We start from the raw sequence: 12,017 nt of genomic DNA, 5'->3' as shown, positions 1-12,017 counted from the left end.
ACATCACTCTGACAGAAATCTGGCCACTGTCTCTTGAAGGCCACCCTTCAAGCCAAGCTGTGTGAGCTACTGAGAAGAGAGGAGAGGGATTAGTTATTATTTGAATCACCATTCATAATTTGAGGATATTAAGGCAGCAGTTTTACTTGCAATTTCTGGCATTATGTATTTTGTTTATGTGAATATTTGACTCCCCCAAAATATGTTAAAAAATGTTGACTTGGAAAGCAATATGTAAACTTTACAAAGAACTTTGCAAGCAGACTTTATTAATATGTACTGCAAAATTTATGTATATATATATATAAACAATTATAATAATGGTGACAAATGAATGTAATGCAGGTATTCACAGTGGTAATAATGTAGAAGTACCAACGTTATGAATCTGACCTACTACATTGAAATTCCACTCAATACTTATGAACAGACCCTGCATTAAATTTAAAGGGCCACATAATAATAATTAACATGAAACAAAAAGGAAAGCACACGTGTTCAAAAGTTGTTCAGTATAATATATTTTACATTTTGATGAATTGAAAGTCACAAAGTAATTTGTTCTGTGAAAGATAGCTGTTAATCTGCACTTGCAACTACATCCAGAGTCCTCAAGGAAAGTGAAAGCGGGAAGGCTTAGAGCAAAAGGGATGGTGGGTTTATGTGGCCCCGACTGGGTTAAGAAATAGGATTTAAGTAAAGAGGTTTTACCCTTTTTTCTCCTGCTTTCTTCCACTCTTTTGTTTAGGCTAGCAAAAGAGGGATTAGTGCGAGGAGATTACAGCGGGCTCTTCTAAGAAATTGTATTTAAGGAAATGCTTATTTACGCAACCACTCACGGAAGAGACAAGAAGTTGGGTTCAGATCTGCTTCAAAGCAATTTCTTTTCACTCCTGGATTTCTGAAATTCCTTAACTCGTTGGATCAAAATGCAATTCCACCATATTGTACGTCCAGTTCCTATCAAGTATAATAGGATTGTTAAATTTAATAAAATCTAGATAAAATGTAAAATAAGCAGTTGATTTTGAGATAACAAACAGTGCACTACATGCAAATATCTGATATTTTTCTGATATTATTCTGCTGTAGAGAGTAAAATTTCCCTGATTTTTATGATGTTTCTGGGAATCCAGCTGCTCATTCAGAGACCACGAAGACACATGATCAAAGATCAAATGGGAATCCCTAGTGGTCAGCCAAGTGCCATGTTCCTACATGACCTCTCAATCAGACCTATTGATCGGCCTCGCTATTAGCTGTCCAAACATACATGAAGGCCGGACCAACATCGCTGGCCCTGATTGACTGCAGTGGGAGGGAAGGTGAACGGAGGAGTGAGCAAATATGAAATGCTGCTGTGAGGTTCATGGAGGTCTGAGGAAAATGGTGGAGTGGCGTGTCTCAGCTGCTGTTTGTAGATTAGTGTGTACATAGGAAATGTTGTGTGTAAACAAGGCAATAATTGAGCGTTTTTGCAGCACATGAGTTGTTTGATCCCTCTGTTTCCCTTTACAGTCAAACTCTCTTAAGGCCCCAGTCAACAATTGAGCATATATACAAAGATGAAGCAAATAGTAGCAAATTCTGTTTCTAGGACGAGTCTGAGCTGGGGCTGTTTTAGTCCAAAATTTCAGGATTGCACAAACAATGTGACGGTATAATGCAAGACATCATTTATGTGTGAAGTCTCTGCTGCATGAAGATGGTCCTACTGTACACTTATGCAATTTGGGTATATAAATGCACCACTGATGAGTTTTATAATCACTGTTTTAGTCTATCTTGAAATGTGAACTATGAAGTGTACATAGTAGGCAATATCCCAACATCATCTACACCCATTTGTATTGAGTCCAGAGCTTATTCCAGTAAACACTCGGCTGGTCGTCAGTTAGACACAGGGTGATACAGACAATCATTGACACCTAAAAACAATTTGTGTCCAGTTTGCCTAACCTTTGGACTGTGGGAAAATCAATAGAGACAGAACAGAAGGCCCTAACTCTGATCTCTATATGGCCACCTTTCCTTTGTCAAATGCCGTCAGAAGTGTAGTTGGAACTGTGCGTCACAGGTGGAGCTGTCTCAATTAGAAACACTGAGCAGGTCTTCTGCTGTCCACCAGCTTCAGACAGAGACAGACACGTTTACAGACAAGTAAATAACCAATCAGTGAACTCAAGTACAACATATACATAGTTATTCAAACTCTTGTGTTCTCCCACTAACCTTTACCAACTGAAAGTTATTGTGCCAAGGCAGCAGCTATATCAGGGATTGTTCAAAGCAGTGATTACTACCTCATGGATCTCAGGTGCAGAATGTCAGTAATGAGAGGATTGTGATACTTCATACTTTGATTTTGAGTGCATTTGTAGTAATTTGACATGCTGTTAGGGGTCTCAGTTGTCCGTTCCGGTAAACAAAGTGTGTGTATGTGTGTATGTGTGTGTAACAGCAGTTATGCTCTCTCTCTCTCTCTCTCCTCCTCCATGCTGGGCAGTGACACTCCTCTGCCACCAGCACTCTAATAGGGAGGGACCAGGCCGCTCACTCAGTCCTGCTAATGCAGCTCACTGCCCCAGGCCATGGGCTAAGCTGGAGTGCACTGCTTCACACACACACACACACACACATACATACACACGCGCGCATACACAAAAAACGACGGCAGACACACACACCATATATCCAACCCCGTCTCTTATCTGCAAGCAAATCAAAACAAGGTGGATGGTTGAGAGCTTTCTGTTGCCGGATGTTTACTTTCACCAGGTGGCACTTTTTGGTAAAAATGTACTGACTTACTTCCGTTTTATGAGCTTTCGTGCACAGACAATTAACAGTTCAATAGGAGTTAATGGTACATCCAGTAAAGGGTAGGTGCTTGGACCACGGTGGCACGTTTCTGCATGGTGACATGCAGTGGGATGTGTGTATATATGTGTGTGTGTGTGTATGTGGTTGCTCTCTCCCGGGACTCTCATTATCACTGCTGTCCCAGATGTCACCAACCACATGAAACACACGTCATGAATAATGGAGTCCAATTTCTACATCTCTCCCCATTTCTCTCCTATCCGCCCACCCTCTTTCCCTTCCATCCCTCGTTTCCTCTGATGCTCCTACTGATGCTTAATCTCCTCAGCGCTGCCTCTATCTGAGATGGTCCATTTAGCTTTATGCAGCGTCGTCGGGCTGTCTGGTTAGGATGGCTTTATGGGCAGGAACACGGCGCCTCTGCAGTGGTGCGTTGAGTTGTATCTGCACAAAACGCTGTCTTTTGCATATGATCGGTTTTATGTTTGTCCCCGGCGGTCCGTTCAGGCTCTCGGTCGGCCCCTCCGCATCGTCCCCTCCCCCAGTGTTTACTGTTTAAAGTCACACAGGGCAAATTGGGACAGAGCAGTCAGTGGAGCAGAAGAGACGTGGTCCCATCGCAGTGGAAACTGGACTCTGCTCTCTCTGCCTACTTTGTCTCGTCCTTCTTTCTGTCCGCCTCTCTTTAACCTCTGCGTTTTCCGTCTCCTCCTCCCTTCTGTGCCCTCAACTTTCTAGCGTTCCTCTTTGCTCATTGCGAGTTGGTGTACGACATGACACAGTGGCGAGGGGCAGTGCAGGGCCAACGTGATTGAAAGATGAGGTAAGCAGTCAGAATTGGTAAGGAAGGAGGACAGCAGTTAGGATTAGACAGTGAAGCGTGGCTTTTTAATGAAAACATGACAGAGCTGCAGCTTCTTCACCATCCTGCATCTCGACCCGCTTCCAGAAAATGAACAAGTGACAAAGAGTCGGGGGAAAAGGGAGAGAACCGAACGCTGAGATTCAGATATTGCTCATGCAGCGTTAGCCTTAACCGACAGATTGAGTCATGCTCTGTCTGAACGGTTTGCTCGTGTTAACAAAGTCTCTTTCATGGAGAAGATGCGGCGTGGTGGGCGACCGTTGCACAATTGGTTGTTACACATCAGTTGTGCCAATAAAACCTGCTTTGAATGTGAATTGAAAGGAGTTAAGAGGGCGCCATTCATAGATGTTAAGTAAGTGTGCAGCGGAATAAAAGCCAGGAAAGTGTATATATTTAATTGGCTGACACCTGCTTCTGCTTGGGCTTTTAATGTACACAGCAGAGAGAGGGGAGAGCGCAAAGGGAGGGTGGAGTGGGCTCTCATTTTGAATACAGATGTAACACCCCTTTTTTGCATAAAGGTTTGGAAGGAGTGGAGAACACAGACATGGACTGTTATCACCTCCTCAGTTTACCCTCCATCTTTCTCTCTGCCCTCCCGTTCTTACTGTCTCCCTTCTCCCCCCATTCTTGTGATGAAAATCAGGCGGTACGGCCAAGGATGCACATTCCTCCACTGCAAAACTGGATTACTGACATTCATGGACTCCGCGGTGCTAATTTTAACACATAATTTATTATTTTTTGTGCCAACAGGGAAATATTTTTTTGTCCTATTTAAAGCTTGGTAGGTGTTTCTCTGCGTGTGTGTGTGTATGTATGAGTGTGTGTATATGCGCCTTGCATGTCCGCATTTGTGAGCACCAAGCATATTCCAGCACTGCAGAGAATACCTCCGGAATACGCTGCGTTTTTTTTTTTCTTTCGTCTTCTTTCTGTGACAGTCACAGGTCTTTGATCCGCTCCTCCTCCCCTCTGTCTTCTCACCTTCTTTCAAATTCTTCTCTGCAACTTGTGGTACGGAGCCGAGGTATAAGGCAGAGATACAGAATGCAATTTTTCTTAAGTCAAACCATGAATACATCTTTACATCAGAATCCATCTGTTGCTCAGAAGATTTTAATCAATCTGCCATATTAAGATGACTTATTCATGTAAGTTGTGGGTGTTTTGGGGAAATCTGGTGGTTAAACCACACACATACCTTTACCAGTAAAAGGACTCCAGCCAAATACTTATCATCAAATATATAAATTATCTTTTTACAATGTTACAATGTCAAAGCATTTGACGAATTATTATGGTTTCATTATGAGATCAACCCTGAACAACCCTACAGTTATGAAGCATATTGAACTTCCTAATTTTCTTTACAAGAATAAAAGTAATTGTTTTAAACCATTTTCCAATCCGTCTCCTAACTTTCCACTGTAACAGTCAAACGAGGTGCTCCTGGCTTTTCTCTGACCGTTTATATTGTTGTACAAATACCTTTGACTCCTGCTTGTGCTACCTTATCATTGTCGTAATGAGCACTAACCTTCATTTAAGTGGAAAAGCCCTTTGAGGCAAGGAACCACTGCCTTTGACCATCAGTAGTGTTGAGTAAGACGAGGACTCCAGGGATCAGATTGTAGTGATCCCCAGAAGGAAAACCAGGATGTGAGTTCGATAGCTCATTAGTCTTTTCCAAACTGATTAGATATGGTCCATACAGGGAAATCCCATAGGAACACCAGCAATTTTACTCACAACTATCTCTGTACTTCATGCTCAGACTGTTTTTTTTAATTATTATTATCGTTTGTACACGAGAAAACATGGTCATATTTTTGCTGTAACTATTCTTGCTATTAGAGGAAAAATGTTGTGTCCTCAAATAGACTTGTCTCGTCTAAATAGAGTGGAAATTTGGTCATCTAAAGCATGTAGGTCAGATCCACTTCCAAGAGCTATATTTGAGGGTACCGAAGTCCATCTTAGCTTTCAAGGGGCTCATTAAACAGTTAATGATCCAGTATTTTAGCCTAGCTTTGGAGAAGTACAGGCTGTCTCTGAAACTTTGAACTTCATTTTTGTTAAATATTTGTGATTGGATACGAACCTTTGTGCACGTAAAAAGCTATATTTAGCAACTCCACACTGATCCTATATTTTCTATTAATCTACCAACTTCTACAGTCACTTTGCTGGCACAATTTATGCATTCACGCTGCACCGAGGGTTTCACTATTTTGTCCTTGATGACTGTGAACACATTGCGCTTTAATAATTGCTGGAAGTACACCGAAATCGTAACAGGATGGCTGTGGGAAGACCCTAGCAACAGGGAGAGGATGAAGAAAGCGTGAGAGTGGGAGGGAGGGGGGGAAAGATGCAGAACATCAATAAATAATGGCCCCACTGAGGAGGTGGAAATATGGGCCTCGTTATCTTTGCGCCGACGCCTTCATTTGCATGTGAGAAAATGAGGCTGCTACGAGCTCGCACACACGACGCGCAGACACACACGGGCTACAGTATATATCCTATTTATAGACAATGTCATGATTTTATTTTGTCCTGTTCTCTCTCACACATTTGTGCTTCCATTATTTCCCTTTTTCTTTCCCCCTCTTTGGAATTTGTTATAGCAGCAGCTTGTCTCGTCTGCTGTGCGACCGTGAGGCTGCTGGCATTATGGTGGATTAAAAAATAAAGTGAGAGCAAACCTTTATTACACAAGAGAGGTTTGCTGGGGACATTAATTTGAGTAATGTCCCCGTTTTTACACTGTAAGTTATACACAAGGTAGTTGCCCAGTTGAACACCACTGAGTAGTCAGCTAGACCCAGTGCCTTGCTCATGGATAATGGCTCTGCTAATTACAAATATAGGCCTCAAAATACAGACTTAAATCTTTCTTTTTGTGGTATTATTTTAGTTTATCTGGATGTAAGATCATTATAGTTTGAAATAAAAAAAAAATCTGGAAAAGGTATGGGAGGGTGCAGGAGATTAAGCTTTGTAAAAGGAAGAAAATATGTTTTGAAGGAGACGTATGTACTGTATGTTCAGGTCTTCTTGTTCGGAAACATACTGTAACATTTTGTCATAATCAATTTCCTGAACCAGCATTCACTAATGAAGATTAAAATAATTCCCATCTGGACCCCATCTGCATCTAAAAATCATGAACCCTTTTACACAATAGTTTTTTTCCATGAGTGCATCTCATTGAGACTGACCAAAATCACACGAGCGCCAACAATGTCTCCATCCTCTAGGCGATGCAGCTCCTTTCAAAGAGCTTCTTTTTCGGGTGAGAGGACTCTGTAAAGATTCATTTATACTCAATAAAAAAGACTTTAACCTTTAACATTTTCTGGGACGGCTTTTAAAAGATCATGTTTTTTTTTCTTCTTTTTTTAAAAAAAAGTCTAATGGTTCTTGGTTCTAAGGTGTAAAAACAAATGTACTGACGCTAAAAGATTATTCTTTAAATACAGAAACTGCGCTAGGTTTAGCTATGTATGTTTTTATGAGATTCTTTGCTTCGTGGTTTCTTAACACTTATCAGTTAGGGCCTTAATGCATTTAATCCAGATTAAAAATAACAACATGCATATTTGAGTTGTGTCCCTAAATGCTATGGGAACACAGACGGGTTCAAGTTGAGGACAAAATTAAGGTTTCTGTGTAAATGTTGAGTGCTTCAAATGAAGTAGACACAACTGGAAAAAAAATTACGCAACACCCACATCTCTACTTGGATTGCCTGTATTCACAGATTTCTGCATGTTTTGCTGCAGCTGTGTGAGTGTGTGTGTGATGCACATTTGCTCTATTCCTAGTTATCTAGTCGAGTCAGCATGAATAAAAGCTGAGAGAGCAGTGATTTAGGATTTAGTAATTAATATTTTACTCCGTCTGCCACTCTGCTTAGAGACTGAGAGCAAGAGACAGGGCGAGAGAGAGAGAGAGAGAGAGAAAGAGGAAAGGGGTGAGACAAATGATAAGAGGGGTCACACAAAGACATGAAGAGTGTCGACTAAAGATAGACTGGTCCTATGAGCAAACCACTCAGTTAAGATGGACAGACAGGGAGAGGAATATTGTGATTGTGTAATCAGTGTTTTTTTTTTTTCGGAGGTGCAGATGGAATGAGTTCAGTCGTCTGCTGGAGACAGAGACAGAAAGTACTGCTTTGACACATCCAGCTGACTCTCTCTCTCTCTCTCTCTCTCTCTCTCTCTCTCCTCGCCCTGCCTATGTCAGAGTGTTGTGACAGGCAAGTCGTCGGTGTTGTGGGAGTAGCAGTCTTAAAGTGCTCATTATCCTGTAAGGCTTCATTCTGGGGGGCAAACAAAGGCTGCTGTGAAATTGCAGCCTGTGCCTCCTCTCAGGTCACACAGTATACTGGATGCAAACACATGCACAGACCTTAACTGCTACCTTCAGTATGCCTGCTCAACCCTCCGCTAAAACCGCGACAAACAGAGACCTTGTAGATAAAATATTGATGCTGATAAACACACAGGTGCATGCAAAAACAGCCAGTTCAGCTGCTGCCGTCTAGTTTGGATTTTAAAAGACACGCGTGATAACTAAAGCTTATTAATTTATAAACTAACCTCACTTGTACAGCGGCAGCCATTTTGAATCACACTTACAGCGAGCTGTGAGGTAATTGCCATTGCACATGTTTAAAGGTCTCATGAAATAGGATGGCTTTATTAATGTGATGTATTTTCTGTAATCAGGATGTTAGGGCGGCCCGCCCCGAAGAAAATACATCACATTAATAAAGCCATCCTATTTGGACTCCGAGGGCCCAAAGTCAATGTTTAATTATGGAGAAAATGGCAGTTCAATTTGACAGAATGGATAAAATGGCCAGATTGTTGATAGGTGTGATGACTTTATCGACTGAAGCCTGTCAGCGTGACATCACAAACAATGATACCTGTGTCCCCTTGATCTATGAGACACTTGATTTAAGTAGAGCTGAAATGGCAAATGTGTCAAGTGGGGCAAATAGGTCTTTGTATGCTGAGAACAATACATGATTTTATCAGTTACACCTGAACACACCTGGGACTAAACTGATTTCTGTCGTACTTCTACCTGACTTCCTTTCATATAGAGGCTCATTTGGGCTAAGGTTGGTTTTAGATGGTGTGGAGATGAGAGTGCATAAGAGTTATATACTGTGTGTAGAGGGAGATAGTAAATCTGTCTCTGCTCTGACTGTGCGTGGTGTAAGTGACCGCTGTGTGTCCTCCAGGTCTTGAAAGAGTGCCAACTTTTGAGAGGCAGCATTATTAGGCAGGTAGTGCCAACTGTTCAGGCAGCTGTTTGTTCTTAGAACAATACGGTTTTGCTTTAAGCACAATGGAACCGAGTGATTATCTTAAAAAAGTAGGAGAGTGGGAGGGAGGTGTAAAGTTTTTTTTTTTTTTAATGCACCACTTCTTTTAATAGATCTTTGTGTTTGTGTTCTGTTTGAGAAATGTAATATTTGTTGAACGTGTCTTCACCAGGTAACAGGTTCTCACTGACCTCCTTCGGGGCTCTTTACATCTCTGATGTTCAGAAGGAGGATGCCCTCTCCACATACCGCTGCATCACCAAGCATAAGTACAGTGGAGAAACGCGGCAAAGCAATGGAGCCAGGCTCTCTGTGATGGGTGAGCAGCTTGGCGTTGCCATTTATATTTCTCTTTGCCCCGACGAAAAATGTAACCAAACCTCTGCCCCCCAGACCCCAATGAATCTTCACCCACCATCCTGGACAGTTTTCAAGCAGGGGAGGTGTACGCAGGCCAAAGTATCGAGCTCCCCTGCATCGCGGGAGGTTACCCCAGCCCCACCGTTCGCTGGCTCAAAGATGGTCGCTCGCTGCCCTCAGATGCCCGCTGGACACGGCGCTTGACAGGGCTGACCATCAGTGACCTGAGGCAAGAAGACAGTGGCAGCTATGCGTGCGAGGTCACCAACAGCTTTGGCTCTAAGGAGGTGTCTGGACAGCTTCACGTTATAGGTGTGTGTGTGCACGACGACACGCTCACACGCTCACAACAACCTGACAGACTTCCACGCTGTCTTTTCGGTGAATGGGCCTGGCACACAGACACATTTGTGAACTCCGTCCTTTTTGGTTTGAGGCGCACATGTAAGCTGCACCTCGAGTGTGACTGTAACAAACATGTGTGAGCTGTATGATGCCTCATCAGATCAGGACTCAAAAAGAGAGACAGGGCAGTAATCCGCTGAGGCTGATTCCATAACACGACTGCCAGCACCATTCACTATCAGAGCGAAGGAGGCTGAGGAAGACGGAGATAAAGACGAGGGGGTCATGTGAGGGGCGATCAGGCATCCAGACAGTACTGGAATGACATTATCTACAATGTAATAACAAGATAACAAGAGAGGCAGAGATAAATGTACATTGTGCAAACTATACAAGGAAACAAAGGGAGAGAGGCGAGACAGAGGGAGAGAATAGAGAGACGGTAGGCTTTGCCAGTGGGCACATCATGGCAGCACACTCTGTGACTCTGACAGGGTGAGGGGGGGTTGGGAGGCACAACGATGCCCCCCAGCATACACCACCAGCTGCCTTATTGCTCACTGACATTTGCACACACACACTCTCACACACAGATACACTTTGTGTAAGTGGACAGAGATGTGAAGAGATATCTCCAGCTGCTTTTTTAATGAGTCCGTCGAACTGATTGAGTCACTGCTGCTGATTGCACTTGCACTTTTTCTCCCTGTCTGTGCGAGTGTAAACGCCTACTGTATGCATTACTATCATGTGTCTAACATCCAGTTTAAGGATTTTAGAAATGCTTAGGTCACTTGACTATACATGACTAAACATTGAATTTTGTTAGTAGATAAGCCATTCACGTTTTCTACATCAGAAGCTAAGAATAACATCTTAATAAAGGAAGTTCAATTCGATTAATTTCAGATTGTATTTACAATTTACAATCAAGCTTTTTATAGTAACCAAAATAACAAATTACTAAATAACTTAAGTAATAAAACAATATTTTTTGATAAACAGAATCCCATTTCTTTACAGAAAAACATTTAAGATGTATAAAGCAAAGTGTAGACTTGGCAGTTTTTGCAAGCTTTCTGACCTCGTACATCCTTTTCTCAGATCCACTACGAGTCACCTTGTCTCCTAAAAATCTGAAAACGGGCATCAGCAGCACACTGTTCTTCACTTGCACTGTGGAGGGCTCTCCAGAATACACCATCACCTGGTACAGGAACACGGAACCAATCGTCCCCGACCAGCATATCTCCATCCAGGGACAACACAACGACACCCTGCAGATCACTGCAGCGCAGAAGTTCCACTCGGGGGCCTACCAGTGCTTTGCTTCCCGAAAGGGCCACACTGCTCAGGACTTTTCCATTATTCTGCTAGAGGGTATGTGGAGATGATAAAAATCTTTAAAGCGAAAGTGGGTGTGTGAATATTTATTCGCCACAGATACAAATACACACATAAATCCACGCTGTTTTATTTTCAGTACGAACTGCTCACATTTTATGCCCTCTGTCTTCCTCTTTCCTTCTCCGTCTCGTCTCAGATGGTACTCCTCGTATTGAGTCTTCCTTCAGCGAGCGGGTGGTGAATCCCGGAGAGCCTTTTTCCCTCATGTGCGGCGCCAAGGGAGCCCCTCCCCCCTCCATCACCTGGACACTGGACGATGAGCCCGTCGTGAGAGACTCCACCTACAAGACCAGCCAGTACACCCTGTCGGACGGCCTGACCGTGTCACACGTCAACGTCAGCAGCCCGCTCATTCGAGATGGAGGAGTGTATCGTTGCGTCGCACGCAACTCGGCCGGTAGCGCCGAGTACCAAGCGCGCATAAACGTAAGAGGTGCCTGTCTGCTTTTCAATATAAATGCACTCTACACCTGACTCTATACAAACATGCAGGGACTAGTGAGAGACAGAAATCACTTTGCATTTCACATAGTTCCTTTCACCTGTCTATCTATCTATCTATCTATCTATCTATCTATCTATCTATCTATCTATCTATCTATCTATCTATCTATCTATCTATCTATCTATCTATCTATCTATCTATCTATCTATCTATCTATCTATCTATCTATCTATCAAGAACAATAGACATACTCCTTTAGATACAGGTAAATTCTGATTAGGCTAAAATCAACATATCTCCTCACTCAGATTTTAGTAAAGGGGGCATAACTAACCTCCCTCTCCACCTGTCAACTTGCCCCAATCACTCTATCCCTTCAACCTTTATCTCTTCACTTCCCCGTCCCCGTGGCTGCCCCC

At 42.8% G+C, this 12,017-nt stretch overlaps 1 protein-coding gene across 2 annotated transcripts in view; it reads left to right on the top strand.

Annotated features, from left to right (window-relative positions):
- Positions 1-12,017, top strand: part of LOC125021414 (Down syndrome cell adhesion molecule-like protein 1 homolog) — a 46,552-nt gene that overhangs the window by 17,124 nt on the left and 17,411 nt on the right. For both annotated transcript variants that reach the window (XM_047607478.1, XM_047607477.1), the window contains exons 4-7: positions 9,214-9,360; positions 9,435-9,713; positions 10,851-11,126; positions 11,290-11,586. In XM_047607478.1, coding sequence (XP_047463434.1) covers positions 9,214-9,360; positions 9,435-9,713; positions 10,851-11,126; positions 11,290-11,586 — 999 coding nt within the window. The remainder of the gene's footprint in view (positions 1-9,213; positions 9,361-9,434; positions 9,714-10,850; positions 11,127-11,289; positions 11,587-12,017) is intronic.

Source organism: Mugil cephalus, chromosome 15, assembly GCF_022458985.1.
Source record: "Mugil cephalus isolate CIBA_MC_2020 chromosome 15, CIBA_Mcephalus_1.1, whole genome shotgun sequence".
Lineage (NCBI taxonomy): Eukaryota > Metazoa > Chordata > Actinopteri > Mugiliformes > Mugilidae > Mugil > Mugil cephalus.
The sequence above is the reverse complement of the archived record's forward strand: the minus strand, read 5'-3'. Positions and strand labels throughout refer to the sequence as shown.